We start from the raw sequence: 27,663 nt of genomic DNA on the forward strand, positions 1-27,663 counted from the left end.
CAAAACTGACCATTTGGGAAGAACGAAATGGAACATCTCAAGAGAAAAAAAATATGATTGAAATTTGAAATTAATGAGTGAGTTAAATAGCCAATCAGCACAACTTATGGTGGAATGAATTTACTGGAAGAGAGATTTGTAAAAATTAAACAGAACACAGTAGAGCAATACAAATAATGAATGTTTCAGTGATGTAGGGGGCAGAGCAAGTAGATCCAATGATGTACATCTAATTGGGGTTCCAGAGACATATAATAGAAATGTAGAGGCAATTTTCAGAGGAGTATCTGTGTTTAGTAGATAGCAAACGAGAGTCATGGTTACCGTGTTGAATGAATGGACATTAGAGGAAGCTGTGAATACGTCTGTGAGTAGAAAGAGAAGAACGGTACATGCTGTAGCTGCTCAATAAATTAATTTGGTTGTCATGATTATTGGTTACGTTGATGATGAAGAATGCAATTTTCTGCTCTGTTCTCACAAAATTCTCCTTCCGTTCAGTTTCCATGTGGACAGAATCACACCTAAGTCTGAGACGGTAAATGCATAGCTTGTCTGCTACCATTTCTCCTTCTGTACTGATGGCAGACATCTTGACTTTCTTTTCTAATTAATGTCTTCATTGCTTCAGATTTCTTCTCAAAACGGTGCCCCCAGAATCAATGATTGATCTGATTTTGGGAAATGAACAGTTTTACATTGTTTCTAAGGCTATACCTTGTGCTTCCATGGTGATTTTGTCTTTCCATTCACTTTTGCAACTAGGAGGCTGGTAAATGGCTGGGAGGGAGGAAGACATTCTGGATGGCTAATGCTGTATTTATTTGTAGTTCATACACATAGCTTATTCCGTTAATATCATAGCCTTTCTCCAGAGAGGTCTCCAAGACTTCTACTTTTACCTGTATATGGAAAATCCAGGCCACATTTAACATCTATTTTCTACCTTTCACAGCCCCCATGATTTTATTTCTAGTGTAGTTCATCTGAATAAAAAATGTGTTTGCATTGGGGCATGTCCTAACGACCATCTAGAGAGAAGACAGCTATTTCATCTTGAAGAGGGCATACAGAGCCTAGTGCAAAAATATTGTTTTGCTTATTTACCATTTGGCCTGAAGACTTAGTTCTTGCCTTCCTTGAACTGGCTCCAAAGAGAAAAAGAGAAAGAACTTCCAGAATCCTGCCTCTGTTTCTTAGTCCCCATGCCCATTGCCTAAGCGTTCTAACCCTTACATGAGTTCAAGTTACTCTACTTCATAGGAGAAGACTCGAACCTAGGAATCAATAATAAAATCCAGGATGATTGAGAATCCAACAAAACCATATGCAAGGTGTTAAGTGGTTGTAATTTGCTGTGTAAAGGTTCCAGAGTTTCCAACAGATTTTTAAAGTATCACTGACTCAAAGATGATCCAGAATCATTGCTCTAGACAGTTTAACTCATAAGTATCTCTGATCTGAGGTAATAAAAATCTGCACTGGCAAGGATGGGCATATAATGACTAGGCTTTTACAACCTGGTCTTGTCTAACTTCTTAGGAGACTTCATAGAGCCATTAAGTTTAAGTCACGTCGAGCTCCAAGCTATTTCTTGGTGCGTGACTCTTCCTACCATCCCATTGCATTATTCTTATTTCTCTCCAGGCTCTATGAAACCAGAAATGCAGTTATAGAATTGTCTACCCTTTCTGACTGCAGATTAATTGAATATTAGTTCCCAAAGGGATTTTAAAGAGTATCTATTTTACTATCCTCAAGTGACTATGGGGTCCAGCATGATTCAGGGGCTTTTTCAAGCACTGAATTAATTTCACAGGCATGACTGATCAGAATCATTCTGTTTTACCATATAGAGGGAGGACAGTATTTTCCTAATTTAAGCTATTTCTACTTCTCATATATTTGTAAAATCTGAAATGATAAAACATGAAATTAAGACATTTTAGGAGATAATGTACCAATGATGTTCATTACTGTCTTTTGCCCCAAAGAGAATGACTGTACTTATGAAAGAAAATTTTTCAGTTAAGTTTGGTGATTATACATGGAACAAAAAGATTAACCCAACATTGATGATTTAAGATGTATATCTAGTCAGCTGCATGACTGGAAAGAAATGAAGAGTATTTCTTTGTGTTTTTTGAGAATAAAACCATTTCCTTCTCTCATCGTTTTCTCAGCAGCTGTCACCGAGCAGGTCCATGGAAGGGGATAGAAATCGTACCTCTGTGGACATGTTTGCTCTCCTGGGACTCTCAGATGAAAAAGGTGTGCAGCCTATCCTCTTTCCAATCTTCCTAGGGATCTACCTTGTGACTCTCATCTGGAACATGGGTCTTATCATCCTAATCAGGATGGACTCCCACCTGCGCACACCTATGTACTTTTTTCTCAGTTTCCTGTCATTTATAGACATCTGCTATTCTTCTTCCACCAGCCCAAGGATGCTTTCAGACTTCTTAAAAGAAGAAAAAATGATTTCATTCATTGCTTGTGCCACCCAGTATTTTGTTGGGTGCTGGATGTGTCTGACAGAATGCTGTCTCTTGGCTGCCATGGCCTTTGACAGATATGTTGCTATTGGTAGGCCTCTGCAGTACTCAGCCATCATGGCTCCTGGCCTCTGTCAGAAGATGATTGCTGGGGCCTATGGGAGTGGTTTCCTTAGTAGCTTAGCTGAAATAATCCCTTGCTTTCATCTCTACTACTGTGGGCCCAATATCATTCCAAATTTCTTCTGTGACATAACCCACATCATATCCTTGTCTTGTTCCAATCCCTTCATCAGTCAAATGATTCTTTTTCTCATAACTTTTTTTGTTGGATTTGGTTCTTTCCTTGTTATACTCTTATCCTATGGTTTCATTGCAGCTTCCATCCTGAAAATATCCTCTATCAAAGGTAGTGCCAAGGCCTTCAATACCTGTGCCTCTCACCTGTTAGTAGTAACAATCTTCTATGGCACAGGCCTCTCGGTGTACATGCATCCTAGTTCTACTCACTCCAAGAAGCAGAACAAGGTGCTGTCAGTGTTCTATGTTATCTTTATCCCCATGTTAAACCCTCTTATCTATAGTCTGAGGAACAAGGAGATCAAAGAGGCCTTCCAGAGGGTGATAAAGAGGACCACACATTTACTTCAGTAAGAACAATATTTGTGCAGGTGTTATTTTCCCTATAAGGAAAAGAGGGATAAGAATATGTAAATAACATTTTGTATGTCGCAAGAATAGCTAAGTAGAGAGAAGATGTGACAACCTGGCTTCTGGGTTCCTGGTGCCATTATGTTTAGCTGCCACCACCAAGTGATCTGTCTGAGGCAGTGTCATCAGCATTGAACTGCATTTAAAAGGCTTGTTTACATAACTAGGCTCAGGTAGATAAAATCTGATGTTTGGACAACAGAGGTTCTGATAGATATTATATGTAGATAAATGACAAGACCTAGGAAGTCATGCATGGTTCTTCCCTCTACAATTTTTAAAATGTCCTTTATTTATTTTTGGTTGTTAAGCACTTTTTATATTTAAATAGAAATAAAATTACTTATAAAATCACATATGTATAAGTTAACAATAATTTAAAAAAGAATACCTTATCATCTGAGTTCCAAACACAGAGCGAGAAAGTCAGTGTGAGAAAGAGGAACACAGAAAGAGATAGGTAGAAAGAGAAATAGAGAGAGAGACACACACACAGAGGGAAAAGAAAGAGAGAGTGAAAAAGTGAACAGAGAGAAGAGAAGGGGAAGGGAGGAGAGGAGACAAAAGAAGAGGAGAGGGGAAAAGATTGATCTGTCTTTATTTCAAAATAACTTTGTTCCCTCCATCTTACTCCTTGAAACTCCTTATGAAGTGAGTTGTGAAAAACAGATGGGAGAAAGGAATAGTAGAAAGGAGGGGCACTTTTCAGGTTAAGAGTTGGGGAGATTCTCAGAGGCTAGAAAGAAGTCAAAGTCATCAATTTCTGGGCACAGGTGGCCTGAAGCATGCTCCATGGTAGCTTCCCAGGGACAGCGAAAGACTCAGAAACGAAGGCTGTCATGTTATGTCTAGGGACTCACAGTCTGAGTCCCAGAGATGTGAGCCCCCTAGGAATTCCAAGTCCTTAAGTATGATCAGCGAGCAGTAGAGACAGTCTGTATGAGGGTACCATGGAGACTCAAAGTCTAACCAAGAGAATTTAAAGAAAATTTTAAAAAGAGATATTTTTCAGATAAGAGTTTATAGACTAAGCTTCATACATACTACAGTAGTGTATACACAACATACTACACTTCACTAGTTACATTGCATAGATGTGATTTTTGTTCTATTATTATGTGCACTTGGCAAGTGGGAAATTATCCCCATTTTACAGATAGAACTTTTGGGTATATTGTGGTCTGCCTTGTTCTTCCCAGGGTAGCAAGAATCCGTCTTGAAGCTCACTAAGTATCAGATGTGGAACATAAATGGTTTTTACTGATCAGAAACATGTCATTTATTGCTTTGCCATGGTGCCCAATTTCTATACCTTAGGTGTTATATATTTAAAACTATCTTACGAATCTGTTCGTTGAAAATATTCACAACACAGTTTTTATCAGAGTGAATACATAACTATTAACCAATTGGTAAGAGTTAAATCAAATAATTAACTCATTATCCCATCCATCCCTTTCTCCTTAGAAGTAAGATTAGCTGAAGTAGATCCAACATGAATGGGGACCTTTCTAAAACATCTCTGTATCCCTAGTAATGGCAGGGTAGATGAGCTCCATTAAAAAACCAAAAACCAAAACACTAAAACCAAAAGTTCGTGGGAATGATCTTAAGTAGATATTTTTTTCTTTTGTGAGGAAGATTAGCCCTGAGCTAACATCTGCTGCCAATCCTCCTCTTTTTTGCCGAGGAAGACTGGCCCTGAACTAAATTCATGCCCATCTTCCTCTACTTTATACGTGGGATGCCTGCCACAGCATGGCTTGCCAAGTGGTGCATATGTCCACACCCGGGATCTGAACCGGCGAACCCCAGGCTGCCGAAGAGGAATGTGCAAACTTAACCGCTGCAAAACAGGGCCAGCCCCAGTAGATATTTTTAATGAAGAATTAGTAATGCAGCATAATATATTGGAAAGAACTCCAATTCAGAACACGTAAATTTCACCTACTTTTTTTTTTTTTTTGGTGAAGATTAGCCCTGAGCTAACATCCTCCTCTAATCTTCCTCTTTTTCCCTGAGGAGGATTGGCCCTGAGCTAACATCTGTGTCCATCTTCCTCTATTTTATATGTGGGATGCCTGCCACAGCATGGCTTGATAAACTGTGTGTGTGTCTGCACCCAGGTTCTGGGTCTGCAAACCCAGGTTGCCAAAGAGGAGCACATGAACTTAACCACTGCAGCACCATGCCAGCCCCTAAATTGCACCTACTTAAAGGGAAGGCATGCTGTTTACTTCACACTCTGATAAGTGCTTCATAAGCATTGCATAATTTGATTTTATGAAGAGCTGCTCCATCAAGTAGCTCATACTATAAGCCCCATTTTTAAGGTGATAATAGTGAGGTTTGAAGAGGTTAATTTGCTCAGGAACACACAGCAAGGATGTGGAAAGCTGGAATTCAACCCAATTAGCTGATACCAGTGCCCATGGTATTAACCTCAATGATCTGTGACTCTGTCATGAATTAGTTTCATTGTATTCCTTGTTGCTCCTATATCCTCACTTATGCATAGGAAATCATGCTGTGTCAGCCACCCAGGGCTGCTGTGATAATTGATTCAGGTCAGGGAGTTGAGAAAGTGTGCATATTTAAAATGGAATCAATTTGTGAACAGGGAAGTGTCCAAATATCTAATTTATTGTTTTTAAGCTGTACTGTCAGCCAGTTGTGTCATCTTTGGTAAATGTCTTAGCACCTCTGGCTTCAATCCTCACCTTGAAAATGATGGTCTTAAACTAGGTGCTCTCTCGGTCCCTTCCAGCTCAAAGAAATCTAAGTTCATTAAAAGAAAAGCTATAATTACGAGGTCATAATAGGACCACGGGGAAGTGGGGAATTGAGTCAGAAGGGACATGGCAAAGTGGGATGTGAAATTAGCAGGGAAATCATCTTGATGACAACCATGACACCAGAAGGCAGGTACCTGGAGAGTTTTCTCCCTATAATTGTCTTTTCTCCTTTCACTTCTGCCTTAATAATACATTTAAGAGGATCTCCAGTTGTGGGCATCTCTTTGGCTGTGAGTGGACAACCAATGTCATGGCCAAAAGCGCCCATCCTGGAGTGCAATAGGGCACACCTGAATAATTCTTTTGAAAAGAATAAGGAATTTCAACTTTGTCAAGAACTCTTGTTATCCTGAGGGATCTAGGTCAAGGTGAGAGGGCAAGATTTATAGAAAACAGTGGATTCCGTGTTATCCCAATATCCATGTGATTCTTCCAGTAAGACCAACATGGAGTAAGATTTATGGTCCTCATAAGTTTTATGAGGTTTATGTTATCTCTCATTCTTAACCTCTTCTCATATTTCTTTATCTAGCCTTTTTGTTCTGGTTAAGACTGTCAGTACTATGTTGAATGAGAGTGGTGAGAGTGAGCATCCTTGTCTTGTTCCTGATGTTAGAGGAAAAAGTTTGTTTTTCACATTGAGTATAACATTAGCTGTGGGTTTGTTTTTGATGGCATTTGTTATGTTAAGGTATTGTCTTTCTATTTCCAGTTTTTTTGGGTTTTAATCATGAAAGGATGTTGTATTTTATCCTATGCTTTTTCTGCATCTATGAGATGACCACGTGATTTCTATCTTTCATTCTAGTAATGTGGTGTGTCACATTTATTGATTTGTGCATGTTGAACTATCCTTCCATCCCATGGATAAATCCCAGTTGGTCATAGTATATAATCCTTTTCCTGTGTGGTTGAATTTGATTTGCTAATATTTCCTGACTATTTTTGCATCTATATTTAGGATGGATATTGGCCTATAGTTTTCTTTTTTTTTCCTGTGGTGTCCTTATCTGGCTTTGGTGTCAGGGTGATATTGACCTCCTAAAATTCCATTAGAAGTATTCCTTCCTGTTTTTGAAAGTGTTTGAGAAGGATTGGCACTAATTATTCTGTAAATGTTTGGTATAATTTGCCAGGGAAGATATCTGCTTCTGTGGGTTTCTGTGTTAGGAGGTTTTTGATTACTGATTCAATCTCCTTATTTGTCTTTGTTCTATTCAAATTTTCTGTGTCTTCCTGATTCATTCTTGATAGCTTGTATATTTCTAGGAAGTTCTCCATTTCTTCTAGATTATTCAATTTGTTGGCATATGATTGTTCATAGTAGTTCCTTATAATCTTACGTATTTCTGCAGTATTGCTTGTAATGTCTCCTATTTCATTTCTGATTTTGAGACTTTTGACTTTATTTCTTAGTCTAAAGATTTGTCAATTCTTTTTGTCATATGGAAAACTAGCTCTTAACTTCATTGATTGATTCTATTGTTTTTTTGGTATGTAACTTATTTACTTCCACTCTGACCTTTGTTATTTCCTTCCTTCTACTCACTTTGGGCTTAGTTTGTTCTTTTTTAGTCCCTGAGACATAATGTTAGGTTGTTGTTAGAGATTCTTCTATATGCTTAATATATGCATTTATTACTATAAAATTCCCTCTCAGAAATGCTTTTGTAGCATCCCATTGGTTGTGGTGTATTATGTTTCCATTTCAATTAGTTTCAAGATGTTTTTTGATTTCCTGTTTGATTTCTCATTTGACTCAATGGTTGTTCAGGAGTGTGTTGTTTAGTTTACACATATGTATACATTTTGCAGCTTTCTTCTTCTTTATTTCTAGTTTCATATCAATGTTGTCAGAAGAGATACTTGGTATGATTTCAATCTTAAATTTTGTAAGACATGTTTTGTATCCTATCATATGATGTATTCTGGAAATATTCTGTGTGAACTTGAGGAGTGAATGTATTCTGCTGCTATTGGATGGAATGTTCTATAAATGTCTTAGGTCCATTTCATCTAATGTGTGTTTTAAGTCCAACATTTCCTTTGTTGATTTTCTGTCTGGATGAACTACCCATTGCTAAAAGATGGGTATTAAAATCCCTATAATTATTGTATGGTGTCTAAATCTCTTTTCAGGTCTGTTCATATTTGATTAATATACTTTATTGCTCTGATTTTGAATGCATATATATTTACATTTATCATCTTGATGACTTGCCCTCTGTATTGTTATATAATGATCTTTTTTGTCTCTTGTTTCTGTGTTTGGCTTAAAGTGTTTTTGTCTGATATGAATGTAGCTATTTCTGCTTCATTTTGCTTTCTCCTTGCATAAAGTGTCTTTTCCATCCCTTCACTGTGAGCCTATGTGTGTCTTAAAGCTGTAGTGAGTCTCTTGTAGGCAGCATATAGTTGGGTCTTGCTTTTTAATCCATCCAGGACTCTGCCTGTTGATTGGTGAATTCAATCCATTACATTTGGAGTGATTATTGATATTTGAGGACTTACTAATGCAATCTTATTCATAGTTTTCTGGTTGGTTTTTATTTTAGTTGTTTCTTTTCCCCTCTGTTTCTGTGTACCATAGTACATTGGTGATTTTCTTGGGTCGTATGCTCTATTTTCTCTTTCTTTGTGTTTTGTGAATCTACTCCAAGTTTTTGCTTTGTGCTTATCATAAGTCTTATATAAACATCTCACAGGGAGGGCAGTCCATTTTTAGCTTATAGTAACTTACTTAGTCTACAAAAGCCGTACCTGTCTATTCTCCCCTTTTATGTTGTGTATGCCATTATTTCTTTTCACATGTATTGTTTAACAAATCATAGTAGCTACAATTATTTTAACACTCTTCACTTTTAACATTTTAAAGTATAGTTAAGTGGTTTACACACCACCCAAGTACAGAATAAGAATCTTTTTAAGCCTGATAGTGTATTTCCCTTTATTACTGTGTTGTATACTTTCAGATGTTTTAATGTCACTGACTAATGTCTTTTTGTTTCAGCTGAAAAAACTTCTTACAGCATTTTTTCCAAGGCAGGTCTAGTGGTGATGAACAGCCTCAGCTTTTGTGTTTCTAGGAAAGTCTTTATTCATACTCGTATCTGAAGTGTAACTTTGTGGGATAGAGTATTCTTGGCTTTCAGTTTTTCTTTCAGTACTGACTGTGTCATTTTACTCTCTCCTGGCCTGTAGGATGTGTGCTTGAAAACTGCTGATAGCTTAGTGAAGATTCATTTTTAGGTTATAATCTCTCTCTCTTTTTTTTAAGGATTCTCTCTTTATCTTTGATTTTTGATAGCATTATTATAATGTGTCTTGGAGAAGCTCTTTTTTCATGAGATAATGGAGTTATCTGTTAGCTTTCTGAACTTAGATGTTTAAATCTCTCCCAGGTTTTGGAAGTTCTCAGGATTATTTATTTAAATAAAATTTTTGCCACCTTCTCTGTCTTTTCTAATTTTTAACGTCTATTATTCTAATTTGGTTTTGATGGAATCCCATAGATTACGTAGGCTTTCTTTGTTATTTCTCATTCTTTTTTCTTTGCTCAGCACTGACTGGGTTATTTCAAACTCTTGCCCTGTAGCTCACTTTTTCATTTTTCATCTGCTCTACTCTACTGCAGATGCTCTCTATTGCATTTTTCATTTCATTCATTGAACGCCTCAGATCCTGAATTCCTGTTTGGTTCCTTTTTATAATTTTTATCTCTTTGGTGAGTATCTCATTTTGTTCATTTTTCCTCCCTTATGTCATTCAATTGTTTTTCCGAGTTTTCTTGTGGTTGTTTTAAACAGCTGTTTTAAAAATCTTTATCAGCCAGGTTGCAAAATTCTGTGCCTTTCAGCTTTGTACTTTGAGAATTATTGTTCTCTTTAGGTGATGACATATTTTCTTGATAATTCATGTTTCTTGTAGGTTTGTATTGCTGCTTTAGTATTTGAAGTAGCAGGCATCTCCTTAAATCTTTACTAATTGCCTCAGATGGGGTATGCCATCTTTTGTGATTTTATAGGTGAGTTTTCCTCTGCCTTTGTATGGGTACACATGTTCCACTCTTCTCGTTCCCTCTTGTTGTAGAATTCTTAAGCTATTGTATTTTCTCTCGTTCTTACCACCTAACCAGTCTGGCTATTGGAAACCTCTATTTAGTTTTCAAGCATGTGGCTCTAGAGCTCCTGTTTGTGGTTTCTCCCTCGCCCAGAGACCCTGATCTCTCTTTCTGAGAGAACTCAGTTTACTAGATTTGCTCTCACTGCTGCTCTCAAGAATATGCACAAGAAGCTAGTGGCAGGGTGGGGAGAGGTGTGGGTTTAAGACTGGGAGGCTGGGGTTTCTCGTGCATCTGGTCAGGAGATCTTCTGTTGTGGTACTCTTAGTGGCTCATTGGTGGACTTCCTGCTGAAATAGGGAACTATACTTCATTAATACCTTCGATATATGTTTTTTTGATCCCTTTCCTGATCTCCTCTCTCTCTCCAGTCATGGATTACTTGTTCAATAGTCTAGGTACTTCTAGGGATAAAGAGGTTTCTGAATGCATCTCCTGGGTACTCAGTGACTGTTCTTTTTCCCCTGCAGGAGAGTTTGCCACGACGAATTGTTTAACTTCTGCAGTGTTGCCTTGGGAAAGGTGGTGCTGAGAAATCTCCTTTCATTGTCTTCACTGTAAACAAATTCGTATTTTTCTTCAGCTCCAATTGTGTGCTGGAATCCTCTCTCAGGAAGTGCGACCTTCTGCAAAGTCTCTCTCATTCATGGGTGGCTGCTCAAATCATCTCTAGCCTTTGCTCAACCTTGACCAAGATGGGTTGGGGCAGGCTCACACTGATCCTGCTGGCTTTGTAGCCCATACTGAAGTCTGTTTGCCTGTTACTGGTTCACAGGTGGGCAGATTCCTCCTGGTCTCTTGGCATTTGGTGCTGGATACTACAACTCCCACAAAGGTACTTTTGTTTGTGGATGACTTCTAATTCATTGTTACTAAAGCAGGAGAAAAAGGAGGAATGTCTTTTCAGTGCTAAGATGCTGATATCACTCCTTTCCCTGATAATTTTTAATCTTATCTATCTACTTATGTAGATATGCAGTCTATTTGATGTGAATATTATAACATCAAAAAACATCAAGTCAAAATTTTTGTTTAAAGGAATTCTGGCTTGGTGTTGTCCCTAAGGTATCTGACAGAAGTAATGTAAATCATTTCTGAGGGAACGCATTTTAAACTGAAGCATCAATGTTTCCCACAGATAAATTTTAAGAGAACATTGTTTAAGATAAAAAAATTACTCACCACACAATTAAACGAGGCACTTGAGCAAGAGTAAGAAACAATATCAAACTATGGAGTGCAATTTGGAAAACTATGTATTTATATTATTAGCTAATAATTATTTCAATAAGTACGTTTTAAAAGTTTAAATAAAGGATATTATTGAAAGTAAGATAAAACAATATGAGACTTTCCAAGCTGACCATGTGGATAAAGAACAATGTGAAACCTTTAGAGAGAAAACAAAATGTTATGATTGAAATTTGAAATTCAATGGATGAGTTAAACAGCCCACAAGCACAATTTATGAGAGAACTAATTTACTGGAATAGAGATCTTTAAAAATTAAACAGAGCACAGTAGAGGAAGCCAAACAATGGATGTTTCAGTGATGTGGAAAGTAGAGCAAGAAGATTCAAGATACAGCTAACTGGGGTTCCAGAGGCATATAATAGAAATATTAATAGAAATATAGAGACAATGTTAAGAGTATTAGCTTTGTTTAGTAGGAGCACACCAGACTTAGGCTACCATATTGATTGAATGAACATTAGAGGAAGCTGTGAATGTCTCTGTGATTGCAAGAAAAACAGTATATATTGCAGTTGCTCAATAAATCTTTTTGTTGTCATGATTATTGGTCATGATGATGATGGTAACGATAATGAAGAATGTGATTGTCTCCTCTGTTCTCGCAAAATTCTCTCCCCATTCAGTCTTACTGTGGACATAACGACATCTAAGTCTGGGATGAATTACACATATCTGTCTGTTACCATTTCTCCTTCCGTATTGACTACTAATCTTAAATTTCTTCTCTAATTAATAACTTCATTCCTTCAGAATTATTTTCAAAACAGTGCATAAATCAACTGTTTTCAAAACATGTTCAAGGGACTATGAAGCAATGATTAGTCTGATTTTGGGGAATGAAACTGACCACCTTACTTCTCAGGCTATAGTCTTATGCTTCTATGGGTATTTTCTCTTTTCATTCATTTTTGGAATTAGGAGGCTGAGAAATAGTTGGGGAAAAGAAAGACACTCTGGGTAGCTAATACTGACAAATATTTGTAGTTCACAAACGCAGTTTATTCCATTCATGTCACAGCCTACTTCCAGGGAAATCTCCAAGACTTCTACTTTTAACCATATACAACTCTTAGGCTGTATTTGGCATCTATTTTCTACCTTTCGCAGCTTTCTATTATTTTCTTTCTAGTTTGAGTTCATCTAAATAAAAATGTGTTTGTGTTGGTAGTTGTTCTATGACCATCTGGAGAGATGACAACTACAGCATCTTGAAGAGGGCATTCAGTACCTAAGGCAAAAACATTATTTTGGTTATTTACCATTTGGCCTGAGGACTTAGTGCTTACTTTCCCTGGACTGGCTCCAAAGAGAAAAGGAGGAAGAACTTCCAGAAATCCTGCCTCAGTTTCCTAATCCCCATATCCACTGCCTAAGCATCCTAACCTTTACATGAGTTAAAGTCAGTTTATTTTGTAGGAGAAGTCTTTAACCTAGGAACCATGAATAGAATGGAGGGTGACTGAGAATCTAACAAAACCATGTGCAAAGGCGGTAAGTAGCTGCAGTTTGCTTGGTAGATGGTCCAGAATTTCCAAAAGAGTTTCAAAAGTATCACTGACTCAAAGAAGATCAGAAATCACTGTCCTAGATAATTTAACTCATAAGTATTTCTATACTGAGGAAAGAAAAAATACGCCTCTGAGGAAAGGAGCATAATGGCTCTTTCAATCTTTCTTACCTAATTTCTCAGTATCTTTCTTAGCATCGTTAATGAGAGTAAGTCACATCCATTTCCAAGCTGCTTCTTGGTGTGTGACTCGTCCCACCATCCCATTGCATTATTCTTATATCTTTCAAGGCTGTATGAGTGCAGAAAGACAGCTATAGAAATGTCCACACTCCCTGATTACAGATTAATTGAACATTAGTTCTCAAGGAGATTTTAAAGAGCATGTATTTCATCATCCTTATTTGACGTATGAGGCTCACAGGATTCAGTGGCTTCTTCAATCACCGAATAAATGTCAGAGCCATGCCTTGGCAGAATCGTTCTGTTTCACCATATAGAGAGATGACAGTGTTTTTCTGGTTTACTATATGTCTAAGTCTCCTATTTTTTTTGAGGAAGATTAGCCCTGAGCTAACTACTGCCAATCCTCCTTTTTTTGCTGAGGAAGACTGGCCCTGAGCTAACAACCATGCCTATCTTCCTCCACTTTATACGTGGGACGCCTACCACAGCATGGCTTTTGCCAAACGCTGCCGTGTCCACACCTGGGATCTGAACCAGCGAACCCTGGGCCGCTGAAGCTGAATGTGCGAACTTAACCGCTGCACCACCGGGCTGACCCCTCCTATATTTTTAAAATCTGGAACAGAAAAACATGAAATCAAGACATTTTAGTAGATAATGTACTAGTGGTGCCTGTTTACTGTCTTTTGTCCCCAAAGAGAATGACAATATTTAACTAAGAGAAGTTTTTAGTTAAGTTTCATGATTATACATGAAACACAGATTAACTTGACATTCATGATTGAAGATGTATACACAGTCAGTAGCATCACTGGAAAAAAATAGTGTCTTCTTTTGTTTTTTGAGGATGAAAACATTTCCTTCTCTCATCTTTTTCTCAGCAGATAGTACTGAGCAGGTCCATGAAAGAGGATAGAAATCATACTTCTGTGGCCATGTTTGTTCTCCTGGGACTGTCAGATGAAAAAGAGCTGCAACTTATCCTCTTTCCAATCTTCCTAGGGATCTACCTTCTGACCATAATCTGGAACCTTGGTCTCATCCTCCTTATCAGGATGGACTCCCACCTGCACACACCTATGTACTTTTTTCTCAGTTTCCTGTCATTTATAGACATCTGCTATTCTTCTTCCATCAGCCCAAGGATGCTTTCAGACTTCTTAAAAGATGAAAAAACAATTTCATTCATTGCTTGTGCCACCCGGTATTTTGTTGGGTCCTGGATGGCTCAGGCTGAGTGCTGCCTGTTGGCCGTAATGGCCTATGACAGACATATTGCTATTGGTAGGCCTCTGCAGTACTCAGCCATCATGGATCCTGACCTCTGTCAGAAGATGGTTGCTGGAGCCTATGGGAGTGGTTTCCTTGGTAGCTTAATTCAAGCAGTTTCTTGCTTTCATCTCTACTTTTGTGGGCACAATATCATTCCAAATTTCTTCTGTGACATAACCCAGATTATTTCCTTGTCTTGCTCCAATCCCTTTATGAGCCAAATGATTCTTTTTCTGGAATCTATTTTTGTTGGATTCACTTCCTTCCTTGTCATCCTCTTATCCTATGGTTTTATTGCAACTTCCATCCTGAAAATATCCTCCATAAAAGGTAGTGCCAAGGCCTTCAATACCTGTGCCTCCCACCTGGCTGTTGTGACAATCTTCTATGGCATGGGCTTCTCTGTGTACCTGCATCCTAGCTCTAGCCACTCCAAAAAGCAGAACAAGGTTCTGTCAGTGTTCTATGTTATCCTCATCCCAATGTTAAACCCTCTTATCTATAGTCTGAGGAACAAGGAGATCAAAGAGGCCTTGATGAGGGTAGTAAAGAAGGCAACATATTTATCTCAGTAAGAATAATATTTGAGCAAATATTATTTCCTCCATAAGGAAGACAAGGGTAAAAATATGCAAGTGACCTTTTATAGGTTACAAGAAAGCTAGGTAGAGAGAAGAAGTGAAAACTTGGCTTCTCATGTCTTAATGCCATTATGTTTAGCTGCCACCACCAAGTGATCTGCCTAATGCAGTGTCAGCAACATTGAATTCAGTTTAAAAGGTCTTTTTCCATGATTAGACCTAGGCAGGTAAAACAGTGTTTCGAGATTAGAAGTTCTGATTGATATTATATGTAGATAAATGAGAAGACCTAGGAAGCCACTCAAATAGGTCTTTCCTCTACAATTCTTAAAATGTCTTTTATTTATTTTTAACTAGGTATTTATTTATGTTTTGATTACAACAAAACAAAATCATGTATAAAATTATAGATGTGAAAATTAAGAGTAATTTTTAAATGAATACTTTTATAATTTCATCCCAAAGGCAGAGGGTGTGAGAGGGAGGGACACAGAAAAAAGAGAAATGGAAAGAGAGAAAAAGTCAGAGAGAGAAAGAGAGAGAGGAGATGAGAGGAGAGAAGAAGGAGAAAGATAATCTAGCTTTATTCTCAAATAATCTTATTCCCTCTATCCTACTCCTTGAGTGTCCTTGTGAAGTGAATTATGAAAAAAAAATTGGAGAAAGGAATGGTAGATAGAAGGGGCACTTTTCAGGTCAAGAGTTGGGGAGATTCTCAGAGACTAGAAAGAAGTCAAAGTCATCAACTTCTGGGCATAGGTGGCCTGGAGCATACTCCAAGGTAGCTTCCCAGAGACCATATAAGACCTCAGAAATGAAGGCTTTCATCGTGAGTGTGGGCGACAGGGTCTAAGTCCCAGTGCTCTGAGCCTCTCAGAGATTCCCAGGCCTTAAGTTTGACCAGGGAGCAGCAGAGACACCAGACTTGAGGGTACCGTGGAAACTCAGAGTCCAACCAAGAGAACTTAAAGAAAATTTAAGAAGAAATATTTTTTTCAGGAAAGAGTTTAAGTACTAATCTTCATACGTATTATATTAGTATTTATACAATACTTTCAACTTCATACGGTTACATTGCATAGAAGTGATTCTTTTCTATTAACACGTGCAGTTGGTTGATGAGGAATTATTCCCCTTTTACAGATAGAACCTTTGGGCATATTGTGGTCTGCCACATTCTTCTCAGTGTAGCCACAATCCATCTTGAATCTCATGAAGTGTCATGTGTGGAGCACAAATGGTTCTTAGTGACATAAAGATGTCCTCCATTGCTTATCCATGGCACCCAAATTCTACACTTTGAGGTTGTATTTTTAAAACCATCTTAAGGGCCTGTTCAATTTAAAAGATTAAATTATTACAGTTCTTACCAGGGGGATATATGACTACTAACCTATTAGCAAGAGTTAAATAATTAACTCATTGCCCCACCCACTCCTCTCTCTAGAATTAATGATAGCTGAAGTAGATGAAACAAAGAATGAGACATTCCAAAAACATCTCTGTATCCCTAGTAACGGCAAGGTAGATGAGTTCCATCTAAACAAAAAAAGACAAACAAGTTTGTGGGAATGATCTTAAATAGATATTCTTAATGAATGCTTAATAATGCAGCATAATATGTTGAAAGGAATTCCAATTCAGAACACATAAATTAAGCCTATTCTTAATAGAAGACATGCTGTGTACTTCACATTCTGATAAGTGATTTATAAGCATTATCTAATTTGATTCTATAAAAAGCTACTCTGTGAAGTAGCAACTATGATCAGCCCCATTTAATAGGTGATAATGCTGTGGCTTCGAGAGGTTAATTTGCTCAACCAGTAAGTGGAAACCTGGAATTCCACCCAGATTGGCTGATAACAGTGCCCAAGGCATTAATCACAATAAGTCATGACTCTGATATGAATTAGTTTTATCATATTCCTTATTGCCTTGATTTCCTTGCCTATGCATAGGAAATCATGCCATATCTGCCTCATGGACCTGCTAAGATGATTGATTCAGGTCAAATATTTGAGAATATGTATGTATGTATCTATCTGAAATCAAAGAGTTTTGTAAACAAGGAAGTGTCCACATACCTAACTTATTATTAGGCTCTATTGCCAGCCAGTTGTGTCACCTTGGACAAATCCTTTAGATAAATTGGCTTCAAATCCTCACCTGGAAATTGATGATATTAGACTATGTTATCACTATGTCCTTTCCTACTCAAATGACTCCTAGGTTGTTAAAAAAAAAAAAAAAAAAAAAGCTACATCAATCTTGAGACCATAAGAGGACCATGGGGAAGTGCTGAATTGAATCTGAAGGGACATGGCAAAGTGGGGCATGAAATTAGCACAGAAAAAACTCCGTGATAACCATAACTCCAGAGAGCAGGTATCTGGAGGGTTTTCTCCCTATAATTGTCTTCTCCTTTCATCTCTCACCTAACAACACATTGAGAGGAACCCCAGTGGTGGGCATCTCTTTGGCTCTGAGTGGACAGCCAATTTCTTGGCCCAAATCACTCATCTTTGAATGCAATCTGGTCCGCCTGGAAAATTCCTATGGATAATAAATAAGTGACTTCACCCTTTGGCAAGAACTCTGTCTTCCTGGGGGATCTATGTCAAGATGAGAGGACAAGATTTACAGAAAACAGTGAATTCTGTGCTATTTCAATAGCCGTGTAATAATTCCAGTAGGACATTTGTGGAGCAAGGGTTATGGTCCTCAGTCTCTTTCATTCTCCAATTCTTCCCTCTCCCTCATTTATGCACCCTCCACTTCGGGCCCTTTCTCAGGTTCTCTTTTTCCTTACCCAATTTCCCTGACCCTCAATCAAAATAATAACTTCAAAACAAAAATATTAGGTATTACTCTGGTGAGGAGTGGATGTTCAGTTCTAGTTCTCAAATTCTTAAGTATATGATCTTGAAATCTGTTAATTTCTGTTTGCTACTTATAAATTGGGGACAATAGAATCATCTAGAATCCAATGAGATAATCTCTATAAAGCCTACACACTACAGAAGTTAATAATTGAGCACTCAATCAAAATATTAAATTGTGAATTACAGGGGACTTAACTAAGGTAAAACATATTGGTCTGTTTCCCAACTTTATCTATTCCATGAATCTTTTTAATTTAATTTTCCCTTGGGGATTGTGCTTTTGCATAATTATTAATTTGGTTTCTATTTCAGTATATAACTTTGATTCATAATTTCTGAGTAGCAGCAAAAGCCAAGCTGGTCATTTCATGATGATATGACAAAGTTTTCACGTACAATTCTATTCGTCTTTTGAAATACTCCAAATAACCATCCATTGTCATCTTTGAAGACCCTATGGGTCTGGAGACACTAGCACTGGTGACCCAGATATTAGAGATGACCCACCAGATGAACAGGTAGTGTTGGTGGGACTGTTTCTTTTATCCTTCTTTACTATGTTGTTCATCACTCAGCAACATTCCTGGCTTTCTTAACCTGATTTTATATCCTGCACAAAATTGCAAATTGTCATGTCCTTAGTAGATCATATTTAGAAGGAGTTTTGGTTAGCTGTATCCCCACAGTAATATCTCCAACCAAAATTTACATCAATCATTTTTTCTTCTACAAACTGCCTTGGCAGATGGTGAACACACGCAAAAAATTAACCAGAGAGAGTGAGTATATTCAGAATGTTTTTTTTCTTTTCCTCTAGCTTACCAAATTATAAAATCATACACTGTTAGGATCAATTTTCTCATGAACAAGTGAAACAATCCACAACTCCTCACAGTTTTCTGTGAATGATGAGCTACATAGAATACATTTAGTCATGGCTGCCTTTGTTACCAGAATGTTAGTAAGAAAGTGAAGAATTTTAGTACAATTATTTGATCAAAAGTTTGACTTATTTTCACCAAATTGATCAATTATGTTGTTGTTTCAGGGATGTTGTGCATGAGAGTTTATACTTTCAAAATGTTTTCATTGAATGTAATGCATCTGGGATAAATAGCTGATAAATTATATTAGCAACAGTCTATTTAAGAGTAAACAGAAAAATTTTGACACTCATAAAACCATAGCGCAAATGAAACAAAAATCTTTCTCGACATCAAAGCTCATCATAGCTTGATGGTAGTTGTCAACTGACTCAAGTGTACATGAATCAAAGCAAACTAAATAGAAATCATTTATGTGGTTTGTGTCTGCATGGCTCCAGGTGGTTTAGCTTGCCTGCGCACTAGGTCTGAATCTATACCTGACCAGAGGTAATGATGTCCGATTGTCTACAGAGCTGATGATGTCTCAGAAATTTCCCCAAATTAACCCGTACAACTCTATCGCACCTGGCATTCCTATTCACGGATATAGCCATCATTCATGGTTATCTGTAAGCAGTCAATGATAATAACAGCCAACATCTATTGAAAAATTAATGTGTACCAGATTATGTGCTGAACATTGGCACGAATTTCCTAATAAAAGCCTCCCATTAACCTTATAGTTTAGAGGCTCTTGTCGTCCTCACTTTGTTAAAAGTAAATCATACCTAGTGTGTTTAAGTGACTAGGACCAGTTCATAGAGTGAGAGAGTATCAGAACTAAATTTTTTTCCAGTTTTAGTGAGATGTAATTGATATATAACGTTGCATAAGTTTAAGGTGTACAACACAATGATTTGATATATGTAAATATCGTAAAATGATTACCACAATAAGATTAGTTAACACCCGTCACCCCACATAGTCACAGTATTCTTCCCTGTGATGAGAACTTTTGTGATCTATTCTCTTAGCACTTTCAAATATACAATACAATATTGTTAACCAAGTCATCTTGCTGTATGTTATATTGTCAGAAATTATTTGTCTTATAACTGGAGATATGTACCTTTAGGCCACATTCACTCAATTCCCCCACTTTCTACCCTCTGCGTCTGGCAACCACAAATCTTATCTTTGCTTCTATGAGGTTATTTTTTTTAATACTCCACATTCAAATAGATCATATGGTACTTGTCTTTCTCTGTCTGATTAATCTCAGCACAATTCCTTCAATGTCTATCCAGATTGTTGCAAATGCCAGGATTTCCTTCTTTTTTATGCCTGAATAATATTCTCTTATTATACATATTATTTATGTTACTTATACATAATTATACATACACATGTTGTTTATATTATTTTTACATTTATTATATGATTTCTTTGTCCATTCATCTGTTGATGGACACTTAGAGTGTATCCACGTCCTGGCTATTATAGATAATACTGCATTGAACATGGGAGTTCAGGTATCTTTTTGGGACAGTGATTTCATTTCCGTTGGATATATACCCAGGATGGAATTGCTGGATCATATGATAGGTTTATTTTTAATTTTTTGAGGAAAATCCACATTATTTTCCACAGTAACTATACTAGTTTACATTCTCACAGCAGTTCATACGGTTCCTTTTTCTCCACATTCTTACCTGTAGTTTTATCTCTTGTCTTTTTTGATGATAGCCACTCTAACAGATGTGAGTTGATATCTTATTGTGGTTTTGATTTCAATTCCTTGATGATTAGTGATGCTGAACACATTTTCACATATCTGTTGTTAGTTTGGATGTCTTCTTCATAAAAATATCTATTCAGGTCCTATACCAAAATTTTAATTGGATTATTTATTTGCTGTTGAATTGTATGAGTTCCTTATGCATTGTGGATATTAACCCCTTATGAGATACGTGATTACAAATATTTTCTCCCATTCTGTAGATTACCTTTTCATTAGCTTATCGTTTCTTTTGCTGTGCAGATGTTTTTTTATTTTGATATAATCCTTCTTGATTATTTTTAATTTTTTTGCTTGTGCTTTAGGCGTAATATTGAAAAAAGTCTTTTCCAATACATGATCAGAAGAATTTTCTCTATGTTTTCTTCTAGAAGTTTTATGGTTACTGGTCTGACATTTAAGTCTTTAATTCTTTTTGAGTTTATTTTTGTGAGTGGTGTAAGATTGGCGTCTAGTTTCATTGTGTGCATGTGAATATCCAATTTTCCCAAACCCGTTTATTGAAGAGACTGTATTTTTTCCATTGAGTATTTCACGCTCTCTTTTCAAATGTTAGTTGATCATATACCCACAGTTTTATTTCCGGGCTCTTGATTCTGTTCCATTGGTCTAAGTGTCTGTTTCCATGCTAGTACCATACTGCTTTGATTACTATGGCTTTGTAATATAGTTTGAAATCAGGAAGCGTAATGCCTCTTTGACAGCTTTATTCTTCTTTCTCAGGATTGCTTTGTCTGTTCAGGGCCTTTTGTATTTCAACAAAAATTTTAGGATTGTATGTTCTATTTCTGTGAAAAATGTCACTGGAATCTTGGTAGAGACTGCATTGAATATATCGATGGCTTTGGGTAGTATGGATATTTTAATAATATTAATTCTTCAAATCCATGAACATGGGATACCTTTCCATTACTTGTGTCTTTTTCAATTTCTTTTGTCAATGTCTTATAGTGTTCAGTGAAGAGAACTTTAACCTTCTTGGTTAAATTTATTGCTAAGTATTTTGTTTTTTGATGCTGTCGTGAATGAGATTATCTTATTTATTTCTTTTTCAGACAGTTTGTGTTAATATCTAGAATGCTTAGTTTGTATCCTGCAACTTTACTAAATTGATGGATTAGATCTAACAGGTTTTCGGTGAAGTTTTTATGATTTTCTGTAGGTAAAATCATGTCATCTGCTTATAGACACAATTTCAATTCTTTATTTCCAATTCTGATGACTTTTATTATTATTTTTTGACCCACTTGCACTGGCTCTGACCAAGTACTATCTTGAATAGGAATCTTGAGAATGGCCAACTTTGTCTTCTTCCTGATCTTAGAAAAATGCTTTTGATCATTCACTATTTAGTATGATGTTAGATGTTGGCTTGTTGATAGGGCCTTAATTATGTTGCATTTAGTTCCTTGTATACCTAAGATATTGAGAGTTTTTATCATTTAGTATTTTTTGAGAATTTTGAAATCTGTATTCATCAGGAATATTGGCCTGTAGTTTTCTTTTCTTGCAGTGTCCTTATCTGGCTTTGGTGTCAGTGCTGGTCTTATAAGTGAATTTAGAAGTGGTTCTTCATCTTCAGTTTTTTGGAAGAGTTTGAGAAAGACTGGTCTTAATTCTTCTTTAAATATTTGACAGACTCACCATAAAACCATCTGGTCCTGGGTTTTTCTTTGTTGGGAGGCTGTTGATTAATAATTCAATCTCCTTAATTGTTATTTGTCTGTTCAGATTTTCTGTTTCTTCCTGATTCAGTTTTTCTAGGTTGTATGTTTCTTGTAATTTATCTATGTCTTCTAGGTTGTTTAGCTTGCTGAAGAAACCATAGGACAAGAGAGTATTCTTGGTGTGGCACTGTGCCAGCAGGGTGAGGGGCAATGGAGTCAGAGTACGGCTTCTCCTTTACCCTTTTAATGTGGTTCTTCTTGTTCTCTGTGGTTAGTGGAGGTGCTTCAGCCTCATCCTCATGTTTTAGGATTTTTGCAATGATGTCCTGTCTGTGAATAGTTGGTAATTGTTCTTATGAGGGTTACCAAAGTCAGGAATGACCTATTTTGCCATCTTGATGATGCCACTCAGAACAGAAACTCTAAAGTCTGAACCCTAACCACAGTACTATGCTATTTCCTAAGTTGAAAAATATCCTACATTTGAGACAATATTTGATTGTAATTGTGAGTTTTACTAGCCTCCTTTTAAGACTGGCTCCTATGAAGACTTCCCTAAGAAGACATTTCATAACTTTATTAGCATACATGCTGTACACCAAGAAAATATCAGGATTATAAATTATGATACAATTATCCAGGCCATTTTGAAGATATTATATTAAACATATTTGTAAAAAGGTTTGAGAAGTTATTATAAACAGGATAATTTTTCTTATAGGTGAAAGAAGAAATTTTTAAAAATCTATCTAGATGACTGTCTGGGAAAGAAGAGCTATTACAAGTTTATTCTGGAATGATGCCACTTATGCTTTACTATTATAAAGCCACAATTATATTTTTAATTATTAAAAGTCTTTTAAAAATTGATTTTAGTCAATGATGTCTATCATAGATAATTCACTGAATTTCTATTGCTTTTTAAAAAGTTCTCTATCAACTTTTAAAATATTATTTATTTATTTATTTATTTTTGAGAAAGATTGGCCTTGTGCTAACATCCGTGGCCATCTTCCTCTACTTTATCTGTGGAACACCTGCCACAGCATTGCTTAATAAGCAGTGCACAGGTCCTTGCCTGAGATCTGACCTAGGAAACTCCGAGCCGGTGAAGTGGAGAGTGAAAGCTTAACCACTATGCCACCAGGCCAGCCCCAGATCTCTTGTAATTTTCTTGAGACCTCATGAAGTAATTGAGAACCTGAAACACTGAGAAGGTATTTCTTGACAATTGGAGAAGAAAACTGGGGTCTTTCCACCAGGACAAGAAAGTGTTTTCCCTTTTTCAGTGCTCAATGAACGAAAAGAAATGGCATCTATGAGCATTGTAATGCTATTGTTTCGCCTGCGTCTGCAATCCATTCTTTTGTCTCTTTTCTGATTTTAGGAGCACGAAGCCAATGGTTTGGGGAGGAAATATTACAGATATCACCCATTTCATCCTCTTGAGATTCTCGTATTTCTCCAGAATCATAGGAGTGCTCTTTGCTGTATTCCTGTTGATCTACATTATGACTCTGACTTGGAACCCGTGCCTCCTCATCTTAATAAGGATAGATTACCCACATCCACACATCCATGAACTTCTTCCTCAGTTATCTTTCTCTCATTGATATCTGCTATGTGACCTCCACAGTCCCCAAGATGCTCTCCAATTTCTTCCAGGAACAGAAAGGTATCACCTTTGTGGGTTGTATTATTTAGGACTTTGTCTCAACCATGGGACTGAGTGAGTCTTGTCTCATGACAGCCATGTTTTATGACTGATATGTTGCCATTTGTAACCTACTTCTCTAGTCATCCATCATATCACCAACCCTCTGTGTTCAGATAGTGCTTGTGTCCTATATGGTTGGACTCTCTGGTTCTATATCCAAATTATGTGTCATGCTTCAGTCCTACTTCTGTGGGCCTGACGTCATCAACCACTTCTTCTGTGACATGCCCCAACTGTTAGTCCTGTTCTGCTCTGACACTTTCTCTGTAGAACTCATGATTGCTATATTTACAATGATCTTTGGGATAATGTCTTAGTTATTATGATATCCTATGGCTATATTATCACTTTAGCTAAAGGCAAGTTCAAAGGTTTCAACCCCTGTGCTTCTCACTTGACAGCAGTGACCCTCTTGTGTACCTCAGGTAGATTTGTCTACTTGAGTTCCAGTTGTGGTGGTTCCTCCAGCTTTGACAGTTTCACATCAGTCTTCTACACTGTGGTGATTCCCATGTTGAATCCCTTGATTTACAGTCTGAGGAACAAGGAAATCAAAGGTGCCTTGAAGATGTTGCATTTAAGTTAGAGTATTGCTGAGGTCACAGATTATGAGGTCACAAGACAATTTGTCTTGTCAGAATCACTTTCACCCACAGCAATATGCACACTAATACACTATAACAAAATTCATACTATCTTTGGACAAAGAAGGCTTGTTTGACCCAGATAATATGCCAAAATGAGCCAATAGCTTACTCAATGCCACACAGACACAATATCTTTAAGTCCTGGAGGTTCATTACTTTCACTCTACATGAGGAGTGGCCTTATCATTTATTAATCTATCTGCAAGTATTTGTGAAACATCAGGGTTTAGAAACGTTTTGCTTCTTCTTGCTTCTGAGATTAAGCTCTGTCCAATTGCAAGCTTCTGACCTTAAAGGAGAGATAATTGACAGAGGTCCCCAGGAGTGTACAAACCTTGTCTGCCAAATATTTTGATGTAGCATTATCCAGACATCATGGTGACAAATGCTTGTTCTGTGTTTCTGACCAGAGTGGGAATGAACACAGAGTGGTAATGTGCCTTTGGACAGAAACAAAGCTATGCTATTGGCCTGATTGTGTCTCCTGGGGAGACCAGTCTGAGACAGCTAATGTCTAATGTCTATCTAAGGTCTCTTCAATGCTAATCATCTAATAAATTTTTAGTCACATCCTAGTCTCCATAGTTGTAGCCTAAGGAGAGAAGAGGTGATTTGAATCATATAAAGAATGGAATGAAGTATTGGCTCCCTTCACTGCCATTTATTTATGAGTCTGATGAGTTAATTTCCTGCATCTATTGTCCAGTGGGGATTTCTGATTGGAGATGATATTCAAAATCCATGTCACAGCCAATAGCAGCTTCTGATATTGTGGGACTCAAACATCTCTTTCTCTCCCCCATCAAATCTGGAAAACTTTACCCTTGGTTCACATAGCCAATGGGATGGCACTGCCCAATCATTTCTGGTATTTCAAGCATCTGAACATCTTTTCTGTGAGAAGTCTTCTGTGAGAGTTCATTGTAATAATAGAGTTATTGAATATTCAATACTGCAGGAACAAAGAACAAATATGAAAAGCTGGTATACATTATTTCTTATTGTTCATGTTGAACACATTTTATGTCTTAGAGATTTATGGTTGTTTGGGGTGATATAATAGATGGAATAGAATGGTTTAAATTACTTTAATGCTCATATTTTCCAGGAAACCTCAAGGGCCAGGAAAGGAAATAGATAGTGGAAGAGGCAGGGTTCTCAAGTCTGGCCAGTTTTTCTTGTCTGAAGTAAGACATAAAGTGCAGTCCTTGTGTGCTGGTTAAAAAAAAGAACAAAATGTATAGCAACACTGACTATTGATTTGTGAGATTACTCAGACCAAACTAACTAGTATCAAACAGATGTCTTTACATTTACATATTACCCTTGGAGATTCCATTGGATCCCTTTTTTCTTTTTGCTTCTTTATTTTTTATTGAGGTAACATTGATTAATAACATTATAACAGTTTCAGAGGTACATGACTATATTTCGGTTTCTGTGTAAATTACATAATGTTCACCACCCAAAGATTAATTACAATCTGTCCCCATATACACACCCTTTTACTCTTTTCACTATTTCCCTCCATCATATCCCCTCTGATACCCACAAATCTAATCTCTATCTCTCTGTATTTTTTGTTGCTGTTATTGTTTTTATCTTCTACCTATGAATGAAATCATATGATATTTGGCTTTCTCTGTTGGACATACTTAACTTACGTTATACCCTTAAGGTCCACCCATGTTGTCACAAATAACAGGATTTCATTTTTTTTTATGAGTGAGTAGGATTCCATTGTGTGTATATACCACATCTTTTTTATCCATTCATCCATTGATGGGCAGTTGGGTTCTTCTACATCTTGGCTACTGTGAATAATGCTGTGGTGCACAAAGGGATGCATAAATCTCTTTGAATTGCTGATTTCGAATTCTCTGGATAAATACCCAGTAGTGGAATAGCTGGATCATATGGTATTTCTATTTTTAATTTTTTGAGAAATCTCAATACTGTTTTCCATAGTTGCTGTAGCAGTTTGCATTCCCATTGACAGTGTATGAGGGTTCCCTTTTCTCCACATCCTCTCCAACACTTGTTATTTATTATCCTGTTAATTGTGGCCATTGTGACAGGTGTGAGGTGATATCCCAGTGAAGTTTTGACTTGCATTTCTCTAAAAATTATTGATGTTGAATATCTTTTCAAGTGCCTGTTGGCCGTATGTATATCTTCTTTGGAAAATTTTTTCCTATCTTCTGCCTATTATTTGATTGGGTTGTTCATTTTTTGTTGTTGAATTGTATGAGTTCTTTTTATATTTTGGAAATTAACCTCTTGGTGGATATATGATCTATAAATCTTTTCGCCAGCTGGTAGGTGGATTTTTTTCCTTTTGTTGGTGGTTTCCTTGGCTTTGCATGAGTTTTTTGGTTTGAAGTAGTCCCATTTGTTTATGTTTTCTTTTGTTTCCCTTGACTGAGAAGACATGATATTCAAGAAGATACTGCTAAGACCAGTGTCAAAAGGTGTACTGCCTATGTTTTATCCAAAGAGTTTTATGGTTTCAGGTCTTATATTCAAGGCTTTAACCCATTTTGTGTTAATTTTTCTGTAGGGTGTAAGAAGATCTACTTTCATTCTTTTGCACATGGCTATCCAGTTTTCTCTACAGTATTTATTGAAGAGACTTTCTTTTCTCCATTGTATGTTCTTGGCTCCATTTTCAAAGATTAGCTATACATAGATATGTGGTTTAATTTCTAGGCTCTCAATTCAGTTTCATTGATCTGAGTGTCTATTTTTGTGCCATAACCATGCTGTTTTGATTACTATAGCTTTACAGTATATTTTGAATTCAGGGAGTGTGATTTTTCAGGTTTTTTCATTTTTCTCAGGATTGCTTTAGTTATTCAGGGTCTTTTGTTGTTTCATATAAATGTTAAGATTCTTTCTTCTGTTTTTGTGAATAATGTCATTGGGTTCAGATTGAGATTCCATTGAATCTGTAGGTTGGTTTAGGTAATATGGACATTTTAACTACGTCTATTCTTCCACTCCAAGAGCATGGAATATCTTTCCATTTTTTTATATTTTCTTTGATTTCTTTTAATAATGTCTTAGAATGTTTGGCGTATAGCTCTTTCACCTCCTTGGTTAAATTTATTCCAAGATATTTTATTCTTTTTGTTGTGGTTGTAAAAGGTATTGTATTTTTGA

The 27,663-nt window shown here is 36.8% G+C and overlaps 2 protein-coding genes across 2 annotated transcripts; both read left to right on the plus strand.

Annotated features, from left to right (window-relative positions):
- The first annotated feature begins 316 nt into the window (after positions 1-316).
- Positions 317-3,149, plus strand: LOC138916507 (olfactory receptor 5A1-like). Its single transcript, XM_070229144.1, has 2 exons — positions 317-367; positions 2,184-3,149. Exons 1-2 carry the CDS (start codon positions 317-319, stop codon positions 3,147-3,149), a joined length of 1,017 nt encoding a protein of 338 aa, XP_070085245.1.
- Positions 3,150-13,970: 10,821 nt separating this feature from the next.
- Positions 13,971-14,915, plus strand: LOC138916863 (olfactory receptor 5A1-like). Its single transcript, XM_070230466.1, has one exon. It carries the CDS (start codon positions 13,971-13,973, stop codon positions 14,913-14,915), a length of 945 nt encoding a protein of 314 aa, XP_070086567.1.
- The last annotated feature ends 12,748 nt before the right edge of the window (positions 14,916-27,663 follow it).

This window comes from Equus caballus, chromosome 12, assembly GCF_041296265.1.
Source record: "Equus caballus isolate H_3958 breed thoroughbred chromosome 12, TB-T2T, whole genome shotgun sequence".
Classification (NCBI taxonomy): domain Eukaryota; kingdom Metazoa; phylum Chordata; class Mammalia; order Perissodactyla; family Equidae; genus Equus; species Equus caballus.